Genomic DNA, 27,328 nt, shown 5'->3' with positions numbered 1-27,328 from the left:
AGTTGGGCAAAGACACAAAACGCTGCAGGAGGATTGGCTGCTGTGCACTTTTTTTTTTCCATTGGCTGCACCCTCATCTCTACTTTCAATTTCATAGTTAGGGCTCCCCAGAGAGGAGCTTGCGATTGGTACAATCGGAAGAAGAGCCAACCAATTACACAAAAGCTTCCACAAACAGCATAGGGGACGTGACACACCTTCTTAGGTCTCCTGCTTCCCCTCCCCTTCGCTCCCGCCTTCCACTTATTCGTACAAGTAGCGCCTCAGCGTTCATTGGCCAGCACGTGGTGACCTCTTAACCAATCACAAACCAGACTGTGCTCCGACACTACTCAGAGAGCGAATCATGGAGAGACCTTTGCTATGATTGGTCCCTCTATGATAAGGTTTTAATTTTAAATCTTTCTTTATGGCGAAGGAGAGGCCTCTACCCGGACTCCATCTATTCCGGGGCTCTTAGACTTGTAAGTGCAGGGAGATCTCCCTTTGTTACCTGGGCTCGCGTCTTCAGTAGCCGGGCCTTTGCTGCTTGTGTTCTTAAGATTTATGGAGGTGGGGACTTCAGCTAGACTCGGGGAGATAAACTGGGAAGAGGAGGTTTGAGGTTGGGTAAGAAGTGCTCGGCCTGGCTCCACCCTAACCATACTTGTATTTAATTAACGCTCTGCAAAATATGTTTTGGAGCAAAGCATCTGCCTTCCTTTTGCACATTCCTTTAGATCTTTGCTATTCAGTGTTGTCCGGGGACCAACAGCATCTGCATCACTTGGGCTCTTGTTAACAATGCAAATTATCGGACTCCACCCAGACCCACTGAATCAGAATATGAATTTTAACAAGATCTCCCACCCCCAGTGATTCTTATACACGTTAAAGTTTGAGAATATATATTTCTTGATAGGCAGTATTACTCTGTTCCTTGATATGCTCTTAATACCGTCTGACGTTTTGTGAAAGTGTCAATTTTAAAAGTGTGCCCTGTTTACTTGTGCCCAATACGGTGTTGGACTACGTTTTAGGGAGCTGCAAACTCTTCAGAGAAACAAAACAGGAACTAAAAAAGCATTGTTGCACTGCGTAAAACAAAATTAAAGTACCAGAAATACCCTATGAATGTTCAAGAGTAATGAACTAGTAATGGAAATTGATTAATTGACTGAAAGCTCTTAATGGCAAAGTGTAAGAACCTACATTAAAATGTGTTTTATGAAGAGGGTAATGAAATGCAATTGTTATTTCCGTTGCTGTCACAGTTTTGGAAGTACCCCCTGACCAAAAGCATTTGTCACTGGGTGGAGTTTTAATAGAAGCAGCAGTGCCAACTGAGTAATAGAGTAATACAGAATAATATAGAGTAATTCTTACCGTATTATTTATTGCACTTTCCTACTGGAAATAGTTTTGGAGCCATCCTTTAACCATATGAAGGTGTATGATTTGAAGAATTAAAAACCTCCCTCACTGAGAGAGTTTACAAAATGTAATTGTAGTAAAGCATATTCCTTAACTTAAAAAGAGATCCCTTGCTAGCTAACACTTAGCAGGAATGATTTATTTCATTCATTTATTGAATGAAAATTATTTAATGCCTGCTACACTCTTGGTCCCAGGGAAACAAAGATGAATAAAATTTATCCTAACCTTGAAAAGCCCACAGTCCAGCTGGGTGATAAATAGGCAAACAAAAGTTACAATGCAATACGACAAATGTTATAATAAGAGTGTGTATAAAGTGCTATAGAAGCGCAAAAGAGATGACATTTTCTTTTCTTTTTTTTTTTAAGATTTTATTTATTTATGTGACAGAGAGACACAGCGAGAGAAGGAACACAGCAGGGGGAGTGGGAGAGGGAGAAGCAGGCTTCCCGTGGAGCAGGGAGCCCAATGTGGGCCTCAATCCCAGGACCCTGAGATCATGACCTGAGCCGAAGGCAGACGCTTAACAACTGAGCCACCCAAGGCGCCCCTGACATTTTCAATTTAGTATAAATTCCATTAGGACAGAGACTACGTTGGCCTTGTTTGGAATTGTATCCCAAAACCTACCACACCTACCAACCATGGTGGATTATCAGCATTCAACAAATATCTGTGAGAAAAAGTAACAGCATCTTGAAGCTATATAAGTTGACTTGGAGGATACCCCAAGCATAGGGAAAGCCTGATAACTATACTGTAGAGAGTATCTGGTGTTTGGCATACCTGAAGTACAAACCACTAATCACTAGAAGGGATGAGGCTGCAAAGGGCCATCAGACTAAACTGTGACAATCTTTGAATTTAGTTCACCCAGGGGATGAAAAGCAATCTTTAAATCCTTTTTTTTTTTTTTTAAGATTTTTATTTATTTATTTGAGAGACAGAGTGAAGGAGCGAGAGCACAAGCTGGGGGAGGGGTAGAGGGAGAAGCAGACGATGAGCAGAGAGCCCGATGCAGGACTCGATCCCAGGACCCTGGGATCATGACCTGAGCTGCAGTCAGACACTCAACCGACTGAGCCACCGAAGCGCCCGGAATCTTCAAATACTTTTAAGCAAGGGAATATCAGGATTTTTTTTTTTTTAACTAACTATAGTAACTGTGTAGAAAATGATTGGCAAGGAGAAAGACTGAAGTCAGGAGAATCATTAGAGGAATAGTCAGACAAATTCAAACTGAGGGACGTTTTCCAAAACAACTGGTCTGGAGTCTTCAAAAATATAAATAGGAAGAAAGGCAAATACTACATGAAAAGATTAGGGAACTGTTGTGGATTAAGGGAGACTTAAAAAAACACTACAGTTAAATGCAGTGTGGAAAGGGAAAGGGAGCAGCTGTAAAGGATATTATTGAGGTGATTGGGGTAATTATGGACTGCTTCTTAGGTACTATCAAGCGTAAATTTCCTGACTGTTATTGTGCTTTTGTAGGAGAAAGTCCATGTCCATGTTTGGAAACTCAGTACTAAGTATCTAGGTGTGAAGTATCATGATGTCTGCAACTAACTGCTCAGCCAAAAACTAAAAACTATTATTTGTGTGTATATATATGTTATATATTTATATATATGTATATTTATCATATTTTTTATTTTGAAAAATTTCAAACTTTGTGAAAATTTACAAAAATAGTATAATTGATGCTCATATTATTTACCTAGATTCATCATTTGCTGTCTTTCTGTTTAGGGGTGTGTATGTGTATAATATATAATATATAAAATCATATAAAATATAAATTTATATATTACATACACTTATTATGTAAATTATATATATAGTGCATAATATATATCATACACACACCTATACAGAAAGAAGGTTAACAGATAACAATTGGTGAATCTAGGTGAATAATGAGTATTTTTTTCCAGAATTAGCATGATCTTTTATTTTTATTTTTTTATTTTTTTTTCTTGAATTCTTTTTTCTCAAGGTTTGAAATTTTTCAAAATAAAGAGTAGGGGAAATAGACTATATAGCAAAAATAAGAAATGGGAAAGATGACTGAAATCAGGACAGAAAGGGGAGGGATAGAAAGAAGAGACAGGATGAATTAATCAGATAAATATTTCTAATTTATGTATATTAATATATGTATATAAGTGCAATATATAATACATATTATATATTTTCTATTCTATAATACAGTATCCTAATTTCCTCACCTACCTTTTTGTGCGTGGTAGTACAGATTGTTTTTAATCAGCCTTAAATTCCTTCCAAAACAAGGCAGGTAAAAAGGAAGAGTACTTTTCCATAAAAAAAATAGGAAAAATGTTTTAAGTAATCATGAAAAAAAAGGGGCGCCCGGGTGGCTCAGTCGGTTGCCTGTCGACTCTTGGATTCAACTCTGGTCCTGATCTCATGGCTGGTGGGATCCAGCCTGGAGTCGGGCTCTGTGCTCAGCTGGAGTCGGCTTGGATCTTCTCTCCCTCTGCCTCATCCCCATTTCACGCTTTCTCTCTCTCTCTCTCAAATAAATAAAGTGAATCTTTAAAAAAAAAAAAAAAAGGAACTTCTATCTAGTGTTAGTAGTTGGAATCCCACCTAGTCCAGCAAAGAGAATTTGTATGTCTCATTCATTACTCCTCTGGAAAGGGGACAAGTATATGTGTTTTAACCTTGAGGAACACTGTTAGATATTCTTTCAGACAAGTATCCTCTGCAGAATATCTATGCTTTTAATAAAGCAATGGTAATAACAAACTTTAGCTTGTTGAGTTTTCTGTCTTTTTTGAGGTAGGAATTCATTATCTTTCATTTTTGGAAGCACGGTTATTACTTTTGAATAGAACACTAATCTAGGAATTATCTCAGACTGTACCTTTTTACTCTGACAGATTTGACATATTCTCTGAATTCTCTGCATGTGCCAATTATTAATTACTGTAGTTAATTAGAAGGTTATTAGAGTAACAATGACCCAGAGACCAGGACACACACACACACACACACACACACACACGCACACGCACACAGAGAGAGAGAGAAGAGAAAGGAGAAAATATGATTTAGTTCCTAGATTTTTTTTTTCATTGAAAACTAATCTCCAGGGGTGCCTGGGTGGCTCAGTCGTTACGCGTCTGCCTTCGGCTCAGGTCATGATCCTGGGGGTCCTGGGATCAAACCCTGCATCAGGCTCCCTGCTCAGCGGGAAGCCTGCTTCTCCCTCTCCCACTCCCCCTGTTTGTGTTCCCTCTCTCACTGTGTCTCTCTCTGTCAAATAAATAAATGAAATCTTAAAAAAAAAAAAAAAGAAAGAAAGAAGAAAATAATCTCCAAAATGGCATACATGAACTTGTGTAGGACTCTTTAGAAATTTGAATGCACGGGAATTGGAACAACCACCAGGAAAGGGTAAGAAGAGAAAGAGAAGGCCCAGTTTCAGAATGATGGTACTCTATTTTTCTAGCTAATAATATATACCAGAGGTTAACTGTCAAATACTACTACAGAGCTTATTATAGTTAGAAACAAACAATGGCAGTCTTCAGAATCATCTCTCTATAATCCTGACTCCAAGTTGCCAAGGGCAATACTATCCATTCTTGCAATTGTTTCAGGTGTTTACCTCCATGTTTTTCAGGGTTTTTTTTAAGATTTTATTCATTTATTTGACAGAGAGGGACACAGCCAGAGAGGGAACACAAGCAGGGGGAGTGGGAGAGGGAGAAGCAGGCTTCCCGCTGAGCAGGGAGCCCGATGTGGGGCTCAATCCCAGGACCCTGGGACCATGACCTGAGCTGAAGGCAGATGCTTAATGACTGAGCCACCCAGGCGCCCCTGCCTCAATGTTTCTAAATAACATGCTTACAATACTATTTCTTTTCTTTCTTTCTTTTTTCTTTCTTTCTCTTTTTTTCTTTTCTTTCCTTTTCCCTTTTCTTTCTTTCTTTCTTTCCTTCTTTCACCATTATCCTGGACATTGCTATTGTCTATCTTAATTCTGTGCTCACACTTAACTGAACATTTGGCCAGGTATAGAATTCCAGGATTGAAAACTTTTTCGTTCAGAATTCCAGTGTGGCTGTTGGAGTCTGATGCTATTCTCTTCTCAGTCATGTTTCTATTCTGTTTTCTCTCTCCTGAAGCCTTTAGAATCTCCTCTTTGTTTTTTTTGTTTTGTTTTGTTTTGTTTTAAGATTTTTATTTATTTCAGAGAGAGCGAGAGTGAGCGAGATCACAGAGGGAGAGGGAGAAGCAGACTACCCCCTGAGCAGAGAGCCCAACGCGGGGCTCGATCCCCTGACCCCAATCAATTATCGTGAGAGCTGAAGGCAGATACAACCAACTGAGCCACCCAGGGACCCCCCTCACTTTATTTTTGTGATGTCATACCTCAGTGTGGATCTTCTTTTATTCATTATACTGAGTGGACCATTTCAATCTGGAAATTCAAGCCCTTCAATTCTAGAGAATATTTCTGTATTGTTTATTTGACAAAATTCTCTCCATTTCTCTGTTCTCTCTTAAAACTCTTTCTTCCATAAAGATTTTATTTATTTATTTGAGAGAGAGATTGAGAGAACAAGCGGGAGGAGGGGCAGAGGGAGAAGCAGATTCCCTGCAGAGCAGGGAGCCCTATGTGGGACTCGATCCTAGGACCCTGGGATCATGACCTGAGTTGAAGGCAAATGCTTAACTGATTGAGCCACCCCGGTGCCCTCTCCTAAAACTTTTATATTCTAACTGTTGTGTTCCTTTTTTTTTCTTTTTTTTTAAGAGAGGGCGAGAGTAGGGGCAGAGTGAGAGGGAGACAGAGAGAATCTTAAGCAGGCTCCATGCCCAGCATAGAGTCTGATGCGGGGCTCAGTCTCACAACCCTGAGATCATGACCTGAGCCAAAATTAAGAGTCAGCTGCTTAACCAACTGAGCCATCCAGGTGCCCCTGTATTACACTTTTTAAATTTCTACTATTTTTAATTTTTAAGAGTTTTTTCTCATCCTTCTTGTTCATGAATGCAGTGTCTCATTTTCTGAAAAAAAATTTTTTTCTTCTGCTTCCTACATTCTTTCTTTTTTTAAGATTTTATTTATTTATTTGAGAGAAAGAGAGCACAGGGAGGGGGAGGGATCAAGGGAGAGGGACAAGCAGACTCCCTGCTAAGCAGGGAGTCCAACCAGCACTGGGCCTCAGGACCCTGAGTTCATTACCTGAGCTGAAGTCAGATGCTTAACAACTGAGCCACCCAGGTGCCAGGTCTGCTTCCTACATTCTTTCCATTTCCTTTGAAATGGAAATCCTTTTTTCCCCTCTCTGTGTATTTTGGTCTCTGTCTTTAATGTTAGAGACTTTCCTAAAGTAACTGATGATCCTTGGCTGTTACAGGTCAGAGGAAGGCACCAAAAAGAAAAAAAATTGCAAGCTCAAAGTACAGGAGGTGGATATTATCAACCTGTGGACACCCCAGTGGGTAAATGATCAAGTACTTGGCCATTTGGGGGAGACCCTAAATGTCAATATCTGTATGTCCTTTTTCTCAGGCAAGTCAATTTCCCTGCAGAGGAATCTTCTAGTCTTCTTCAAGGGGAAGTGAAAGGTATGGGGGTTTGAGTCAGGGAATTAAAACTGGTGGCCTGTGTTCTGGGGGTTGAGCTGAGGAAAGGGATTGCAAAGTCTTACTTTTCAGTTCAGGATCACCCCCTACCTTCTGAATGATGACACATGACTCTGCTATTGCTATGCCTCATGGCCCACAATTCAGCACCTCTATGGTTCACCTTCTCCAGAGAATAAACCTATCCATCTTTACTGGAGAGGACATAAATGCCAGGAGCTGCCTGGCTATAAGGACTGGAAGACAGACTCCAGAGGCCTATCCAATCCTTATAAAGACTTAATTAATCCTATTTTAACCCCAAAGTTTCAAGGTTCTGGGTGCCTTCAAGTCCAGAATCCTCTTACTTAAAGTTTCTGAGAATTGTCTTGCTTCCAGTTGGCTTCCCTACCACAGGCAATCAAAGCTCCGCTCTCTTCTGCTCTGGCAACTCATCCATCTGCTTTCCATTTTCCATAATTTAGTCAACATTCATCATCTCCCATAGTCTGCTCCCATTCTTTGTTTTATGGGTTTATAATTTTTTATTCCTTACTGCCCTTTTTCTTTCTTCCTTTCTTCCTTCCTTTCCTTCTTCCTTCCTTCCTTCCTTCCTTCCTTCCTTCCTTCCTTTCTTTCTTTCTTTCTCTCTTTCTCTCTTTCTCTCTTTCTCTCTTTCTCTCTTTCTCTCTCTCTCTCTAAGTAGACTCCATGCCCAGTGTGGAGCCCAATGTGAGGCTTGAATTCATGACCCTGAAATCAAGACCTGAGCTAAGATCAGTAGTTAGATATTGGGCGCCTGGGTGGCTCAGTTGGTTAAGCGACTGCCTTCAGCTCAGATCATGATCCTGGAGTCCCGGGATGGAGTCCCGCATTGGGCTCCCTGCTCAGCAGGGAGTCTGTCTCTCCCTCTGACCTTCTTCTCTCTCATGCTCTCTCCCTACCATTCTCTCTCTCTCAATAAATAAATAAAAATCTTTATTAAAAAAATAGATGTTTAACCAACTGAGCCACCCAGGCACCCCTCCTTTTTTTTTTTTTTTAATTTAATTGAAGTAGAGCTGACACACAAAGCTACATTAGCTTCAGGTCTACAATGTAGTGATTTGACAACTCTATACATTATGTTATACTCACTATTCCTTGGGGCACCTGGCTGGCTCAGTCAGTCGAATGTGTGACTCTTGATCTTGGGGTTATAAGTTCAACTTCAACTTGGGTGTAGAGGTTTCTTAAAAAAAATAAAAATTTTGGGGCACCTGGGTGGCTCAGTCGTTAAGTGTCTGCCTTCAGCTCAGGTCATGATCCCAGGGTCCTGGGATCGAGCCCTGCATCGGGCTCCCTGCTTGGCGGGAAGCCTGCTTCTCCCTTTCCCACTCCCTCTGCTTGTGTTCCCTCTCTCGCTGTCTCTTTCTCTGTCAAATAAATAAATAAAATCTTTTTAAAATAAATAAATAAATAATAATAAAAATTAAAATTTTGGGGGCACCTGGGTGGCTCAGTTGTTAAGCGTCTGTCTTCGGCTCAGGTCATGATCCCCGGGTCCTGGGATTGAGCCCCACACTGGGCTCCCTGCTCAGCGGGAAGCCTGCTTCTCCCTCTCCCACTCCCCCTGCTTGTGTTCCCTCTCTCACTGTGTCTCTCTGTCAAATAAATAAATAAAATCTTTAAAAAAAATAAAAAAGAAAGAAAGGGAAATATATTCACCGCTCCTTTACTGCCTTTTTTTGTTATGTTTCAGAAGGGATTGGACCAATAGTGTGCTAATAAATGTTTAATAGATACATATGCATAATTTTATTATAAATTTACTAATAACAGGAAATAAAAAAATTATAAACAATAATAAAATATATATAATGCTTTTTTTAAAGTAAGTTCTATACCCATCATGGGGTTTGAACTCACAACCCTGAGATCAAGCATCACATGCTCTAATGACTGAGCCAGCCAGGCGCCCCTGTAATGTTTTTATAAATTTCATATACAGTTGATTCTCAGAGGATACTGTTGTTGATTTTTACAGACTTCTTGTATCTGCAGCCAAGCTATGGTTCCAATTTACTTTTTTTAAGATTTTATTTATTTATTTATTTATTTATTTATTATTTTTTTAATTTATTTTAGAGAGAGAGAGAGAGCAAGAGAGGGAAGGGGCAGAGGAGAAGGGAGAGAACCTCAAGCAGACTCTGAGCTGGGCGTGGAGCCCACTTGGGGCTTGATCTCACAACCCGGAGATCATGACCTGAGCCAAAATCAGAAGTTGAACACTTAACGGACTGAGCCACCCAGATGCCCTGCTATGGTTCCAATTTATAAACAAGTATAGTCCTGATAGGAATGTCAATTGATCTTTTCATTTACTCTATGGAAGAAGATAAAGCAAACCAAAGATTTATATTGGAACTTCATTTCAATTATGTAAGCAACTTCTTTGATGAATCGAATAATCATTTTCAAATACCGGAATATTACTCAATTATTTTATGCTTTTTATAATGTAACAACTACAGACAAGATACACACTTTTTAAAAAGATTTTATTTATTTATTTGAGAGAAAGAGAGAGAGACTGTGCACACACAGGAGCTGGGGGGATGGGGTAGGGAGAGGCAGACTCCCCGCTGAGCAGGAAGCTGGTCATGGGGCTCGATCCCAGGACTCTGGGATCATGACCTGAGCTGAAGGCAGATGCTTAACCAACTGAGTGAACCAGGTGCCCCCAAGATATGCTTTTAAATCTGATCTGCATTATTAACATTTTCTTTATCACTCCCTTAACAATCAACAACATAATGAATCAAGCCCTGATTTGTGGTGTTTTATAATATCCATGGTGTAAACACTCCCATCATAGCCAATTTCAAGTTTTCAATGTGAAGTCACTGAATGTGGCATTGGAAAGAAATGAGCATTTTATAGCATTTTCACTATATAGATACAATAAGGTAAACAACCGCAAGAGCATAGATAATAGTAAAATCATTAGGAAGTGATGAGTTTTGCATCATATTTATTATCATTTTATTTTTTTTAAGATTTTATTTATTTACTTGTCAGAGAGAGCATGAGTGAGAGAGAGAGAGAGAGCATGAGCAGGGGGAGCGGCAGGCAGAGGGAGAAGCAGGCTCTCCGCTGAGCAAGGAGCCTGATGTGGGACTCGATCCCAGGACCCCGGGACCATGACCCGAGCCGAAGGCAGACCCTTAACCAACTGAACCACCCAGGCGCCCCTTTATTACCATCTTAAATATAAATTACCTGATTATAACTTTATATAATTTAATTTTAATGGTGGATGAGCTTAAGAACTAACTCACAGACTTCCTGAAAATATATCAGTTGTTGCCAACCCCAGCACACCATTGGAGTGGAGAGAAAGGTATGGAGCCGGTCTACCAAGTTTAAGGCAGAATGTCCATCTCCCTTCTAAAGTCTATTTTTCTAACTGAGAGATTGGTGAATATAGGGGGAAAAAAAGAGGCAGGAGGCCACTTATCTGTGTCAGTTTGATGTCTAATAAAAGACATCAAAGGGAGAGAGGGAACAGAATGGGGGAGGGTTGCATAGGGGCAGATGGAAGACAAGGAAGAAGTTACCATGGAAGTCTCAGATTCTGCAGATTTCACCCAGTGAACTCTGGACCTTGGGTAGAGGTTCTCAATAACATCTCTCCATAGAAAGTCGTGGGCATGGATTTGATGAGGTTTAATCTTTTTTTTTCAGGCAACAGCAAGATTGCTGCTTCCTCTGAGGCTCTCCTAAACATCTTCATTCAGAGTATTTTAGTTTTGTGTTGTTTTAAAAAAAAAAAAATCAATGAATCCTTTAGATATCCTTTGTAATTTAATAATACCTGCTTAGCCTTCTTTCATTATTTCAGCAGGAAGAAGTGATATAATACAAGTGAAGTCAGCTAACTATTTTTTTGCGTATATCTCCCATGTCTCTAAGAACAATTAAGGAAAACTGCTAGTTTGAGACCTGGCATTAGTTCAATAAGATGCTACTGAGAACCCTTCCTCCTAGAAGGACTGTTGGTAATATGCCCTGTCACCCATTGCCATTAGGGGTACCCTCTGCAAGACCAAAGCTCTTGGTACTGCAGTAAGCCACTTCGGAGTTTTTACAACCCACAGCCAGTTAAAAAAGGAGGTTCGTCAGCCAGTGCAATCTGAGAGCTGAGCAAGCCTAGATCTGCATACCAAGTATTGAAAGGTTACTGGGTGAACAAAAGTGGAATGAATGTGTATTTTAAAGGCCAATTGTTCCTATTCAAATGTGAGTTTGAAGGGTAGGAGGCCCAGCCCCTGAGACCATTTTTAGTTCCGCTTACTTGAATAATGACATCTTTGTTCCTCAGGTAGCAACAACAGCGACCAGCAAAGCCCTTCTTCACATCAAACTAGCTCTGACTTAATTTTCTTCAGAAAAGGATCTAGATTAAAATCTAAATACATTAGATAGTGTTTTAAAATGCTTTAAAATAAATGTTTTGAAATATTTGGGGTAACTGCTATTACATTGTATATCACCTATTTAATCAACTGTTGCACCACAGAGTGTTAGAAAGAACACGGTCTTCAGAGATTTATTTACTACATTACACTGGCAAATCATATACTCTTTCTGTGTCTCAGTTTATTCTTAATGTAAAAATGGGAATAAAAATCCTCTTCCTCAGGGATAAAATCTTGCAGGGTAGTGAGGATTCACTGAGAAAGTATTTGTGAAGGTGCCCAAAAGCAAATGGACATTCAATGGTTAAATTTGTTTCTTCTTCTACCAACTCCATCTATCACAGTGGGTGCTCAGTAAATGTTACTGGAAAGAAACTTCTTTTAATAACTGACCATAACCCAACTATAGCTATTTTCTCTCTTACAAGAAATGGAAATACACTTGACTTAATGAAGAAAAACAAGACAAGCAAAACAAAATTAGAGAACGATGTAATGCCAAAGCCAAGTCTCTAAAGAAACTTTAAAACCTGGTTTTAAATTTTTCTTCACTTTAGGGGACTTCTGGGACGCTAGCAGCGATTCATTTCCTAACCAAATGGTGGTTACAAGGGTGTGTTCACTTGGATAATTCATTGAACTGTACAGTTAAGATTTTTACATTTTCTATATGTATATATTATTCTAAAATAAAAATGTAAAAAAAAAATTTCTCTACAGAAATCATGCCCAAGTTCAAGCAACGAAGAAGAAAGCTAAAAGCCAAAGCAAAAAGATTATTCAAAAAAAGAGAAGCCTCTCACTTTCAGCCCAAGCTAATTACCCCTCCTCCTCCGCCACCCTCACCAGAAAGGTAAGGCGTAAGTGTGGAAAAGAAAAAATACTAAAAATCTGATCCGTTAAGGACAGGGTCACCAGATTTAGCAAATAAAAATACAGAATGCCCAATTAAATTTAAAGTTCAGATAAAAAATATTTTTTAATATTGTCCCATGCAACATTTACAGGATACTTACACTAAAATATTATTCATCCCTCATCAGAAATTAAATTTTGACTGAGCATTCTAAATTTTATGTGGTGATCATTGTTTTAAGAGTTTAGGGGCACCTGGGTGGCTCAGTTGGTTAAGCATCTGGCTTCAGCTCCCGTCATGATCCCAGGGTCCTCTCCTGGGCCCCCTGCTCAGCAGGAAGTCTGCTTCTACCTCCCTCTGCCCCTCCCCAAGTCCTCTCTCTCAAATAAATGAATAAAATATATGAATGAATAAAATTTTTTAAAGATTTTATTTATTTGGGGCGCCTGGGTGGCTCAGTCGTTAAGCGTCTGCCTTCGGCTCAGGTCATGGTCCCAGGGTCCTGGGATCGAGCCCCGCATCGGGCTCCCTGCTCCACAGGAGGCCTGCTTCTCCCTCTCCCACTCCCCCTGCTTGTGTTCCCTCTCTCGCTGTGTCTCTCTCTGTCAAATAAATAAATAAAATCTTCTAAAAAAAAAAGCATTAACCATCATATTATCCTTAAATCTTCTTTATCTCTCTTGAATATTGAAAACAGTCCCTAACTGGACTTCCTGCTTCTGCCCTTGCCCCTCTGCAGCATATTTCTGCAGAACAGTCAGAGTGAGCCTGTTAAAAAACATGTCATATTGCCTCTCTGCTTAAAACTCTCCAATGTCTTTCCTGGGACACCTGGTTGGCTCAGTTGGAAGAGTGTGTGACTCTTGATCTTGCTATGTCTCTGTCTCTGTCAAATAAATAAACAAAATCTTTAAAAAAATAAAAATAAATTGTTGCATAAGTACATCTTGGAAATCTAGAATTTAATGAAAAATTTGGCTTTAGGTAGTCTCTGCTCCTGAGTCATACTATAAAACTAGCTTGTTATTTTATTTTATTTATTATTATTATTTTTTTTAAAAACTTTATTTGACAGAGAGACACAGTGAGAGAGGGAACACAAGCAGGGGGAGTGGGAGAGGGAGAAGCAGGCTTCCCGCAGAGCAGGGAGCCCGATGCGGGGCTCGATCCCAGGACCCTGGGATCATGACCTGAGCCGAAGGCAGACACTTAACCAACTGAGCCACCCAGGTGCCCAAATTATTTTATTTTTTAAAGATTTATTTATTTGAGGGGCACCTGGGTGGCTTAGTCGGTTAAGCAGCTGCCTTGGCTCAAGTCATGATCCCAGGGTCCTGGGATCGAGCCCCGCATCGGGCTCCCTGCTCAGCGGGAAGCCTGCTTCTCCCTCTCCCAGTCTCCCTGCTTGTGTTCCCTCTCTCGCTGTGTCTCTGTCAAATAAATAATTAAAATCTTTAAAAAAAATAATTTAAAAAAATATTTATTTATTTGAGAGAGAGCAAGTGAGGGGAGGGGCAGAGGGTGAGAGAGAATCCCAAGCAGACTCCCACTGAGTGCAGGGCCAGAAATGGGGCTCGATCTCACGACCCTGAGATCATGACCTGAGCCAAAACCAAGAGTCGATGCTCAACTGACTGAGCCACCCAGGCGCCCCCTAACTAGCTTGTTATTTAAATAGAGCTGTTTGGGGTACCTGGGTGGCTCAGTCAGTTAAGCATCTGCCTTCCGCTCAGGTCATGATCCCAGGGTCCTGGGATTGAGCCCCGCATCGGGCTCCCTGCTCAGTGGGGAGCCTGCTTCTCCCTCTTCTTCTGCTGCTCCCCCTGCCTGTGCTCTTTCTCTGTGTCAAATAAATAAAATCTTTTTTAAAAATACTTTAATAAATAAATAAATAGAGCTGTTAATCCAACTCAGGAGTTTTTTATTGGTTTGGTTTTGTTTTTCCTACAGAGTGGTTATTCCTTCAGCAGATACATCCCTTAGCAGAAGCTGGCTAAGACCATCCTGGAACTTCAGATTTCCCAATATCAAAGATACTGTAAAACTTTGGACAAATAGAATGTGGTCTATATACCACTGGTGCCAGAACTGCATGGCCCAGGTATGGGTTTGACATACCTGTTTTCAGCAATATGGTTTTTCTGCATACTTGGTATGTGTGTTCGCATGTGTGTGTGCTCAGGTCAGCACAACACTAAAGCTAAGCTCAGGTAAGATGAAATTATGGGGTCATGTAGGTCTTTGCTTCTGTAAAACATACATCAAACCACTTTTTTCTCTCTTTTTTCTTGTCCTGATCATGTTACTTATAGATTTCAGACTTGTTTAATTTTGAATTTCAGAGTTTAGAAGTATTGAAAGACACCATCTTTCCATCCCGTTTCTGCCACCGAGAACTTCACAGTCTAAAACAACAGTTTTGCGTTTTGGAAAGTGAATTATGCAAGCTCCAGGAAACACTGAAGGTTGGTATTGTTAAATAAAAAGAAATCCAGAATCAGGGAGGGAGGGCAGGGTTTATCCCCCATAGGAATACCAGCATGCTGCTTTCACCAGAAGGAGGAATGGCTACAGGCAGGTGCTAGTCTTGGGCCTATTGGCCCGCAGATCTATTCCTTAGGCTTCAAGGCTCTGCTCTGCACTGCACTGGGGTTAAGCCATGCAGGCTGTGTGTCCCAAGCTCTGTGTCACCTGGTTCTGGTTGTGCTTGGCTAATGGGAGACACTGATGAGAGACTGGTGGCCGTGTGGAGGGAGTGTGTTTTTCCCCTTTGTTCTCTGCATTGGGCAGTTTCTCCAGTGATGATTATTATCTCCCTCACTCCAGCTCCCTCCAGGTAAGTCTACCATGTTTCTTGATTGTCTGGGTTAACCCATCTCTAGAGATCTGGTTATACTGCTCTTCCCTTTTCCCCTCCAGCCTCAGGGTATTCATGGCTTTTTGCTGTTGCTAATCTCTGGGCTGCCTCAATGTCCCCTGTATGTTTTCAGCTCTTTCACCATCAATGTAACCAACTCTCCCACGTTACCTTCGCCCTCTTTTTTTTTTTTTTTTAAGATTTTATTTATTTATTTGACAGAGAGAGAGAGACAGTGAGAAAGGGAACAGAAGCCGGGGGAGTGGGAGAGGGAGAAGCAGGCTTCCCACGGAGCAGGGAGCCCGATGCGGGGCTCAATCCCAGGACCCCAGGATCATGACCTGAGCCGAAGGCAGATGCCTAATGACTGAGCCACCCAGGCGCCCCTACCTTCACCCTCTTTTAAATACTCAGGATGATTTCTATTTTCCTGACTGATAGAGGCAGAAAAAGCCATAAATATCCACCGTCTCCAAACTCCCCTAAGCAAGGCCCCTATTCTCAATGTCTAAAACTCAAAAAATAAACATTGCGCTTGTTGGTTTGCAGTGGAGCTTCTGGGATTACACCCTTGTCCCAGAATATGTACCTCAAGATGAATTAGACAGGAAGAAAGGCAAATCACCTCACTCATCTAGGCCTGAGTTTCCTCTTCTAAAAATGAGGATGATATCATCTTTGGTGGGCTGAATCAATGGCCTCCAAAAGATATGTTCAAGTCCTAATCCCTGAAACCTATAAATATGACCTTATTTGGGGAAAGGGTCTTTGCCCATGTAATTAAGTTAAGGATTTTTTATTTTAAGTAATCTCTACACCCAGCATGGGGCTTGAACTCATGACCGCGAGATCAAGAGTTACCAGGTGCCCCTTAAGTTAAGGATTTTGAAATGAGGAGATCATATTCTATTATCTGAGTAGACCCTAAATCCAATGACAAATGTCCTTACAAAAGAGAGAGCAGAGCACACACACACAGGAGAGGAAGAGCAGTGGGAGCACAGGCAAGAGATTGGAGTGATGTAGTCTCAAGCTCGGGAATGACCATAGCTACCAAAAACAGGAAGACGCAGGGAACAGATTCTTCCCTAGAGCATTGGGAGGTAGCACAGCCCTGCTGTCATCTTGGTTTTAGACTTCTAGCCTCCAGCACTGTGAAAAAAATGAATTCCAATTGTTTTAAGCCACCAAATTTGTGATAATTTGATAAAGAAGCCATAGGAAACTAATACACCATCTTATTCCATAGGGTTATTTTTCATTTCCCAGGGCTGCCATAATAAAGTGGCATGGACTGGGTGGCTTATATAGCAGAAATTTATTTTCCCACAGTTCTAGAGGCTAAAAGTCTGAGATCCAGGTGTTGGCAGAGTTAGTTTCTTCTTAGGCCTCTCTCCTTCGGCTTGCCTTCTCACTGTGTCCTCAGATGGTCTTCTCTCTACACACACATCCCTGATGTTTCTCCTGTATGTTCAAATTTCTTTTTATAAGGATACCAGTCAAATTGGATGAGAGCCCACTCTAACGACCTCGTTTTAACTTAATCACCTCTTTAAAGGCCCTATCTCCAAAGGCATCTTGAGGGACTAAGGTTAGGGCTTCAACATATGAATTTGGGGAGGGGGAGTCTTTTTCCCCAAACCTTATCTCCCTTGAGATCTGATAAATTGCAATTCATCCTTGAGATTATGGCTAAATATCTCTCTCCAGGTTTCTCACTATTCATGCCCACAGCACACTTCATTGTTTGCACTGAAGCATTATTTTGTTTTGTTCTAGGTGTGTGTGTGTTTAATGTCTGCCTTCCTTACCAGACTGTCAGCTCCATGATGTCACAGACAGGGTGCACATTGTACCCACAGTGCCTGGCATATTGCACACACAAATACACGAGTGAATGGATGAGTGAGTGAATGGGCTTGTGATAAATGAGAAAATACTAAAAACACGTAGTACACTGAGAAAGCATTCAATACATGGTAGCTATTATCTCGATGACTCTGAGCCAGAAGAACCAAATTAATCTGCTATTCATTTGCTAAATGTAATGTTTTCTTACAGACTGTCTCTGAAAAATCTTCCTGCCCAAGCTGTGGTCAAACATTTACAAATGTGCCCGCCTGTGTGCTAACCACCCTTGGAGAATCTCGAGCTGTACTTCCTCCCACGCTGCCGCAGCCATCCAGCCACCTTCCACCTGTGCCTCCACCACCACCCCCCCCACCTCCTCCTCTGCCTCCGCCACCACCACCTACAGCACCTGTGCCGCTCAGAAGATCTGATCGCACTAAAGCACTTCAGGTAGGAAACAATCTTGTAATGACGTGTTTTGGCCAGTGTCAAATGTAGGAGTAAAGCAAGGTGGCCTTTCGAGATGACGCTGAGGGCTTTGAGAGGAAAGCTGCATTTTTTTTTCTTTTCTGATTCCGTATCTTAATTATGTCAGTGATTATGTTTTTAAAAACTCAGGCCTGTAGGAACTGGATTTAGAAAGAAAGGCGATTTTTTTTTTAAAGGATAAATGAATGAAAACCAGTAGATCAGAATATTCCTAATGGCTTCTCAGAATATCTTTTTACCAAAAGAAAAACCTCCCTGGGAAACCAAATTAAGAAGAGAAGGTGGCTTAGTGAGTAAAGTCAGAATAAAAAGAGTTGGTGGATCCTAAAGTATAATGTCATTAAGCTGAAGGACCAGTCTCCATTAATTACTTATCCACCAAGGGAATATTTGTGAATCACTAAGATAAGCATGACCCTGTTTAAAAATCTGCTGAATTTTCACTCCAGATACATCTGGTTTAAAATGGCTGGGTTAGGGGTGCCTGGTTGGCTCAGTCATTAAGCATCTGCCTTCGGCTCAGGTCATAATCCCAGGATCCTGGGATCCAGCCCCACATCGGGCTCCCTGCTCTGTGGGGAGCCTGCTTCTCCCTTTCCCACTCCCCCTGCTTGTGTTCCCTCTCTCACTGTGTCTCTCTCTGACAAATAAATAAATAAAATCTTTAAAAAATAAATAAATAAAATGGCTGGGTTAAATCCAGAGCCTATTATTATGTTTGCCATAATGTATATCCCTCTGACTGTACATTCTTGTTCTCCGGGAACTGAGTCAACTTTTTAGGTAATTCAAGCAAAACTTCACCTTGATGTGAGGAACCCCTTCAACTCTTGTCTTATTATCATGACCCCTGAGGAAGATGTATAGTTACAGGGAACTGGCCCATCTCTTATTTATTGTCAAAGCCTTACATTTTGATGAATACTTTACAATAGCAGTAGCATCCATGGGTACTGAAAACAGGATCATTCTTGTTTTAATGAAAAGCATTTGATAGGTTCCTAGGGTAAATAAGAGTTAGTTTTTAAGTGAGTTTTTAAAAACTAGATTTGGGGGCGCCTGAGTGGCTCAGTTGTTAAGCGTCTGCCTTCAGCTCAGGTCATGATCCCAGGGGCCTGAGATCAAGCCCCACATCAGGCTCCCTGCTCAGCGGGAAGCCTGCTTCTCCCTCGCCCACTCCCCCTGCTTGTGTTCCCTCTATTGCTGTGTCTCTCTCTGTCAAATAAATAAAATCTTTAAAAAATAAAATAAAATAAAATAAAACTAGATTTGGATTTTGCGTTTGACTAGATATCCTGGTTACAACTGGAATTCTAACCTCTCCATGTATTTTAAGGCTGGACCATTAAAAAAAGAGGGACCCATGCAGATAACAGTTGAAGATCTACTGACTGTGAAATTAAAGAAGACACAGTGTTTTGATGAAAGGAAGAAGGTAAGATGTCACTGACCCACATGATCTTTCAGCTTTTAACCTGGTTGTCCCTTTCTGGAAAATAAACATAAGTCTCATGTACTGGTAAGTATTTGATGTTTTAATTGAGTAGTTTTGGATCTCCTCAACAAAATGTGTAGATCCCAAAATTACTTAATTAGGCAGTTTTATCTACCAACCATTAGTCTATAAAGAACTAGAGACATACTTTGAAGCTTTGAAATAAAAATTGAGTAGTGGATATTATCTTACACATACTCAGCATTCAAGTATTCATTGTTGCAGCATGTTTACATTTTGAATGATATTTTTAAGTGTGTTTTTTGATACTGTCTCATTTTGTGATTAAAGCTTGTACCATCACCAAAGGCACAGAGTCCACTAGTTACTGTCTCTGACCTGCAGCGTGTCACCCTGAAGCCCAACTCCAAAGTGCTATCAACTCGAGTTACAAATGTCTTGATGTAAGGAACTACACTGTGTTATGCTCTACTGTTACTTAAAAGAATGATTTTTTTGCTTATCTCTAACTTTAAAAGTTATATATACTCATTGTAGAAAACTGGAAATCCACAGAAAAGTTTAAAGAAGAAAACAGGGGTGCCTGGGTGGTTCAGTCAGTTAAGCATCTGCCTTCAGCTCAGGTCATGATCTCAGAGGGGAGTCTGCTTGTCCCTCTGCCCCTCCCCCTGCTTATCTCTCTCAAATAAATAAATAAAATCTTTAAAAAATTTAAAAAAAAAGAAAAAATCATTCAAATAACTGTATAATTGAAGATAGCTATTATTAACATACTGTTGTTTATCATTCTAGTCTTTGTGCAGGTATCTACTCTATTATTTCCATTTCATGATGCTGTTTATTATACAATACACCATTGATTTAATAGTGGATTTGGGGGCGGGGGTAGCTCGGGGCGCCTGGCTGGCTTAGTCAGTGGAGCATGTGACTCTCGATCTCCAGCTGTGAGCTCGAGCCCCAAGCTGGGCACAGAGATTACTTTAAAAATAAAATAAAATAAAATAAAGTAAAATAAAAATAAATGGATTTGGGAGGAAAAGAAATAATATCAAGAATTTTTTTAGGGGTGCCTGGATGGCTTAGTCGGAAGATCTTTGGGTCATAAGTTTGAGTCCCATGTTGGGGATAGAGATTACTTAAAAAAGGAAAAAAAAAGGATTTTTAAAACAGCCCAATTTCAGAAATAATAAAATATGAAAACTAGTATATCTTGGATTCGGTGAAATCATGTGTGTGTGCACACATGTGTACGTGTTTGTGTACCTGTGTGTAATCATACTGTACATACAGTTAAGGCTTTTCCCGTTTAATGTGTCAAGAACTTTCCCCCATCTTATTAAAAATCACTTTAAAGCACCATTTTGACTTTTTCTGTATATATAGTATATTAAATGCAAATTTCATGGATAAACTCCTGTTTTGAGACATTTAGGTTGTTTATGATTTTTTTATCTCTAACTCTTCAGTGAACATCCTTGTCCACCATCTGTGTGCATAGCTGAGTCTTTCCCTAAGATGGATTCTTATATGTATAATTACTTATTACTTATTAGGACAATTATGTCACCTTATACTCCTATCAGCATCTATAGCTATTTTTGTTTTTAAGTAGGCTCCGTGCCCAACGTGGGGTTTGAACTCACGACCCCGAGATCAGGAGTCACAAACTCTAGTGATTGAGCCAGCCAGGTGCCCCTCTGCTGCTATATTTTAATGTAACAAATAGAACTACTTTCTAGGACATTGCCTATAGAAATGGCTGCTTTGCTTTGGGAAAGATGATAAAGTCTGGCAAGCTCTAACTTTTATATCTTTATTTCATCAGTACCCCTGGTAAAAGCCAAATAGATCTGCGGAAACTACTTAGAAAAGTTGATGTAGAGAGGTAATACACTCTCTTATCTTTATGCTTTCTAAATCCATTTGAAAAGTTAGCATAAAACACAGCTTCTAATATTGTCAGTACCTTTGCAGGAGCCCAGGTGGAACCCCACTTACCAATAAAGAAAATATGGAAACAGGAACTGGGCTGACTCCAGTAATGACCCGGGCCTTGAGGAGAAAGTTTCAGGTAAGCCTTTAGGGGGGAAAAAAAAAAGTTTCCTTTTCTTCAAAATCATTTATTTAGAATCGTATAAACCAAAGGATCTTTTTTATAATAATTTTTAAATGGCACCTTATGCTTTACAAAACACTTTCATATTTAGGCTTTATAAAATTCTGTGACATAGCTAACATTATCATCTCTACTTTAACCATGAATGTCTGGTTTTGTTAATTCCTTTAGATAAGTATTTATTAAGCACTTCCCATATGCCAGGCACTGTGCTGGAGTACTAGGGATACGGTGGTGAGCAAAAACAAACCTAGCTTTACTGTGTTGGAGCTTTTAGCCTAGTGGGGAAAATAGACATTAGTCAAATAATCACATATTTGTATAATTCTACACTGAGATAAGTACTATAAAGGAAAGGAACAGAGTTCTGTGGGAACCCATAGAGGAACTTTATCTAGCCTGGGTGATCTAGGAAGGATTCCCTTAGGAAGTGATGAAGTGAGACTTGAAGGATGAATAGGTGTTAACTGGGAAGGGTACCTATGGGATAAGGTGGTGCGCCCACCATGGATGTCTGGGAAGAAAGAGCTCCAGGCAAAAAGAACAGTATATGCAAGGGTCTTATGGTGGGGGGATCATGGCCTAACTGAGAAACTGAAAAGGAGCCAAAGCAGCTGTAACAAAGAGAGCAAGTCTGACAGTGGTGAAAGACAGGGATGGAGATATAGATAGGGAGCAGATCGTGCAGTTGCTAGGAAAAGGTCTCAGCAGCTTTCTTCTTTGTCACCTACATGTATGACCCATACACCAAAATCTAGTATATCATGGGGCCTGATGTGATTTCTTCCAAACCCTTTTGTCTGTCATCTCCCTGTTCACTTCTGTCACTGGATCTGTGGGGAGTAGCCATCCTTCTGCCACTCCTACTAGAGTGCTGGGACACAGGGCTGCTGGCCCCTTTGGCTATGAAGCTTGCATTTCCAAATCCCTCTGGAGATAGAGATACACCACGGACTTCACTGCTGACACTTTGCCAACCCAACACTGTCCTCCCTTTGTTTCCTCATTAAGAATCAGTGCCTTTTGCAAACAGCTTGGTTTCCTTCTTGCCAATCAACTTCATCCTCCTGGACACTACACTGCCTTCTTTGGAGGTGTGGCCACATCCAGTAGGGAGTCTACCCCCAGATCACATTCCTTGGTGATACCACAAATTATGAAGGGTGGGGGCAGAAGGCAGAGGCCTCACTGAAGGACTAAGGCCCTTCCTTTCTTTGTTCAGCTTTGGGATTCTTTTTTGTCCCTGCCCTACCCCATAATTACTATAATGAGTTGAGTAATGTGGAAAAAAATGAAATTACGATAAATAATAAGCACACATATTGAGCAACAACATCAAAAATCCCAGAAAAGATATCTGCTATATAAGGTATTCACCAAAATCCACTTAGTAGGAGGAAGTTTTTTAAAAATGGTTGTTCGACATAAAATGACTCTACTCCCCCTCTCACCACCCCCCCCCCCCCCCCCAGTCCTTAGGCTTCCTTTTTTGTTTAAGTCTGAAGCAACTGTATTAGTTAGGTTTTGCATTTGGTAACAAAATTTGCTTTTGCACTAGGTAACAAAAATCTGACCATTGTGGCTTGACCAAGTAGGGGCTTATTTTTCTTACCTACATATTCCTTTGGGAAGGAGGCAGGCCATAACTGGGACAGCAGCTTCACATGTCATCCCTGCTCTTCCATCCTTAATGTGTGGCTTTTATCCTCATGGTAAAGAATGCCTACACCTCCTGAAGCCCAGTGTCCACATTCTAGGCAAGATAAGGAGAAAGGCAAAGGACAAACGGTTATGCTAGCTCAGTTACCACTCTTCTCTTTAAACAGGTTCTATCCACCTTCTAATTATATCAGAAAAACTGGGAAAAGGGGTTCTGGCTGTATTGCTGCCCTGCACAAAATCTGGATTCTGTTAGTGAGGAAGGAGATCTGTGTTGGCCACAGGAACATAATTCATATTATAATTGGGACCGTTTTTTTTTTCATAGATGGCTCACCCTAGAAGCCCAACTCAAACCCTGCCACTTTCTACAAGCAGCTTTGATGAACAAAACTGATGCCAACTCTGCCTGACACCACATGATGATCCATAAAATACACAGATAAAATCACCCCAACCCTTTTTTTTAATGTAGTAGGGTGTGTATAAATAATTATACTAATATGTAATTCCATTTGAAGAATTAAAGTATGTACGGAGCCCCCATACACACTGTGGTATAAAGTGGGTATTTGGGTATTTTTTTAGTTTGCATGATCAATAAGAGAACAGATGGGAAAATGCATTCCCCAAAGTGAAGTTTTTTCTGGAATTACCCAATTTAGGTTGGAGAGGTTGTTCAAATTTAACTAGATAACAAATTTATACTCAGTAGGTGCAGTTTTGACATTAAGAAAATAACCTGATTCCTTAAAAAATAAAATGAAATAACCCGATTCCCATTCTTCTTGCGTATTCTCAGGTAATCAAAAAGAAAAGTATTTCAGCCTATAAAGCTAATGCATTCACTAAGTGCTATAGACTTGATCAGTAAAAAAGATCCTCTAGATTTTATTTCTGTTTACTGTAAACAGTTAAGAGGTAAGACCGTCCTCCATCCCAACCCAATTATTTTCCAAATGGATTTGAAGTAAAATGTCCAATATAACCTTAAAAATTAGAATGTACCATTTCTAGCAGTTAGAAATGGTATTTAGGTAGTCGTATCTGGTTTGCTGAAGTCTAAGATATTCCTTTCTTTGATATTTTCTGTCCACATTCATGCAGCTAATTTTAAGTTTTACGAGGATCTCAACATGAACCTTGTATTTTCCACAGTGGCCTGCCAAGGATTATCTGAAGTCCATAGCAGATTCTCTGTGAGACCTAATTCCTGTCCTCAATAGCCTATAGCTTCAGTAACAGTAATAATGCACACCTCACTGGATTTTTGTTCTTTCCTGCCCATCCAGGGTTGCCAGATTTAGCAATTACAAATATATGACAGCCAATTTGAATTTCAGATAAAAAACAAATAGCTTTTAAATATAAATATGTCCTGTTAAACAGTGGGTATGTTTTTTTAGTTTTAATATGTCCCAAATACTGCATGGGAGCTATATATTTATACTAAAATATTTATTCATTGTTTATATGAAATTCAAATTTAACGGGGCATTCTTTATTGTATCTGGTCACTCTATCGGTCAGTCCCGTACAAAGTTGCCAAGTATTTCTGGGAGCCCCCAGCTTGTCAGACATGTCTACTTAGTGGTGGACACAACTGTAGCTCCAGCCAAGATCCCCATTACTAATGTGTTAAGTATCACAGAGGAAGAGGAATTCTCATTAGGGTGAGTTCCTGTGACTGAAGGTTCAGGATTAGCTTTGATCCCTGCAGTTCTAAGAATAGGAAAGCAGCTGCCTCATGGATAGGAAATGAGGTGTTTCAGATCTTCACTGAACTTCCTAGCCTGACAGGAAGCAGCTACATGGATGCTATCCTTGAAATATCATCATTTTAGCATAGGCTACAAAAGATTTCCCAGAAATGCCTATATACCCACAGATAAATGCTGCTTTGAGATGCCAAAAAGAGTGTTGTGGAAAGTCACCAGACTGGAAAGCAGACCAGGGGGCCATGTTTTGTTCTTATGAGACCCACATTTATGTTTATAAACACATTTATGAATGAAAATTAAACAGGTAATAAAGTTAAGAAACATACCTACTTCTAGTTAAAAAACAAAAAACAAAACCTGCTAGCTACATTTATATTATATAAGAATAAAAGGAATGATCACTGAGAATAAAACATTTGAGTATTTGTGACAGTGTTTTATGGGGCACTTATGCTTATATTAATAAACCACCGTGTACTGTCTCAATTTAATTTAAATGATTTGATGATTTGATCATTCTTGTGGAATAAGGGTTCATTAAAAAATGCTATAGAAGGGGTGCCTGGGTGGCTCAGTTGTTAAGTGTCTGCCTTCGGCTCAGGTCATGATCCCAGGGTCCTGGGATTGAGCCCCACATCTGGCTCCCTGCTCAGCGGGAAGCCTGCTTCTCCTTCCGTCATTCCCCCTGCTTGTGTTCCCTCTTTCGCTGTATCTCTCTCTGTCAAATAAATAAAATCTTTAAAAAAAAATGCTATAGAAATCCTATATATAAACATTTATAAAGCTGCTATTGCCATTGTACCAGTATTAAAATATTTTCTATCTTATGTCTTTTACTAATTTTTATGACAGGTTTTATATTGTACCCATTTGAGAATCCTGTAAATGCTATGACTTCATTACACTGTTGCTAATTATATACTTCCAATGTTTATTTTCAGACTGAAAAACAACCAGACAATATAAAAACCAAGGTCCATCTGGTTATGTTTTTAAATAAAGAGCAATAAAAAACATTTGGCTTTTCTCTTGTTTGTTTTTACTAGAAATATAACAGAAAAGTACATAATACATAAATTAACAAATCATAAAGCAAATAAATGCTCATATAAACACAAGAGACATTATAAGTGTCTTTAGAAGCCCTGCCTATCTCCCTCTGCTAACACAGTCCCTTTCTTCAAGAAGTAACTACTGATTTGCTTGTGATAATAAATATTTCCTTGCTTTTACCCTCTAAATATACATCCCTAAATGCTATGGTTTATTTTGCTTGCTTTTGAACTATACAAATAAAATCATACATTATATATTTTGTTTATGTCTTCTTTCAACATTTATTTTTAGGATTCAACCATGTTATTGTGTAGTACAATAAAAAACAATAAGTAAACAAGATCACTTGTTTTTATTGTGTGAATATAGTTATCACTCATTCTATTGTTAATGGAAATTAGGGTTGTTTATAATTTTTGGCTATTATGAACTGTGCATGCCATTATGAACATTCTTGTATATGTACACATGTACAAGAATTACTCTACTATGTGTATCTAGGAGTGAAACTGCTAGGTTATGAAGCATGCCTATTTTCTAGGTACTGTCAAACTGGTTTTCCAAGTGGTTGTACCAATCCATGGTATAGCAAAGTATAAGAGTTCTTGTTGCTCCTGTTTTCTTCAAAAGAGTCTTTTCTATTGATTTTTCAACATTTTGCTTACTTGGGAAATCTGTACAATGTTTATGGTTAATATACACTTATTTTGTCTGGGTTTATAAGTCCAAGAACTGTTAAGATGATTTTATATCAGCAAAGTCACATACTAAACAGCAAATAATACACATGGTGAGGATCACAACGTAGTTTATATTGATAAATGTAGAATTTCTCATTTTAGTTGGATTTTCAAAAAGAGATAGGATCTGGGGGCACCTGGGTGGCTCAATCGGTTTAACGTCTGCATTTGGCTCAGGTCATGGTCCCAGGAACCTGGGATCAAGGCCTTCGTCAGCGGGGAGCCTGCTTCTCCCTCTCGCTCTACCCCTCCCCCCCATGCTCTCTTTCTCTCAAGTTGATAAAACTTTAAAAAGATAGGATCTGAACATACAGAAGTAGAGAAGGGAACAAGTAAAAAGCAAATAGACAGTTTTTTTTAATATGTATATGAAAGCATTTTTTTTAAAGATTTTATTTATTAGACAGAGAGAGGGCACAAGCAGGGGGAGCAACAGAGGGACAGGGAGAAGCAGACTCCCCGCTGAGCAGGGAGTTGATGCAGGGCTCGATCCCAGGACCCTGAGATCATGACCTGAGGGCTGAACGCAAATGCTTAACCGACTGAGCCACCCAGGCGCCCCGACAAACAAATTTTAAGTATGTTAAAAAAAAAACCCACTCCTACTCCTTCCTGAATTCTTATTAGTAAATAAGAATTGGTTGAGAAGCCAAGTATAGCTTAATTTATTAAAAACACCACCACTATGGACTTAGGGCTCCATCCTTCCTTTGAGAATTAAATAATTCTTTCCCCCATCACAGTTTTATTGAGATATAACTGACATATAACATTGTATTAGTTTAAGGCATACAACATAATGACTTGATATATGTATATACTGCAAAATTATTTCCACAATAAATAGATAAAAAGAGGATGAAAACTACAGCATAGGAAATATAGTCCATAATGTTATAGTAACTACAGTGACAGATGGTAACTACAATTATCATGGTTAGCATTTTATAATATATAATTTTTGAATCACTATGACGTACACTTGAAACTAATGTAATATTTTATGTCAACTCTACTTCAATAAAAATAAATAAATTTTAAAAAACA

At 39.7% G+C, this 27,328-nt stretch overlaps 1 protein-coding gene across 6 annotated transcripts; it reads left to right on the top strand.

Annotated features, from left to right (window-relative positions):
* Window positions 1-411: 411 nt before the first annotated feature.
* PRR11 (proline rich 11) lies at window positions 412-23,335 on the top strand. 6 transcript variants are annotated; one of them, XM_025851374.2, is made up of 13 exons: window positions 449-464; window positions 6,813-6,864; window positions 6,968-7,023; window positions 10,747-10,800; window positions 12,201-12,333; window positions 14,287-14,437; window positions 14,679-14,801; window positions 17,255-17,494; window positions 18,870-18,968; window positions 19,320-19,432; window positions 20,815-20,874; window positions 20,964-21,060; window positions 23,093-23,335. In XM_025851374.2, exons 5-13 carry the CDS (start codon window positions 12,206-12,208, stop codon window positions 23,159-23,161), a joined length of 1,080 nt encoding a protein of 359 aa, XP_025707159.2. In that variant the 5' UTR covers window positions 449-464; window positions 6,813-6,864; window positions 6,968-7,023; window positions 10,747-10,800; window positions 12,201-12,205; the 3' UTR covers window positions 23,162-23,335. The 6 variants fall into 6 exon arrangements, with proteins under 6 accessions (XP_025707157.2, XP_025707162.2, XP_073735352.1 ...); XM_073879251.1 differs by lacking the exon at window positions 10,747-10,800 and having other exon boundaries at window positions 445-464; XM_073879250.1 differs by lacking the exons at window positions 6,968-7,023; window positions 10,747-10,800 and having other exon boundaries at window positions 450-464; window positions 6,813-6,897.
* The last annotated feature ends 3,993 nt before the right edge of the window (window positions 23,336-27,328 follow it).

Source organism: Callorhinus ursinus, unplaced genomic scaffold, assembly GCF_003265705.2.
Source record: "Callorhinus ursinus isolate GAN/ISIS: 27379988/994484 unplaced genomic scaffold, GSC_fseal_2.0 scaffold34, whole genome shotgun sequence".
Lineage (NCBI taxonomy): Eukaryota > Metazoa > Chordata > Mammalia > Carnivora > Otariidae > Callorhinus > Callorhinus ursinus.
The sequence above is the reverse complement of the archived record's forward strand: the minus strand, read 5'-3'. Positions and strand labels throughout refer to the sequence as shown.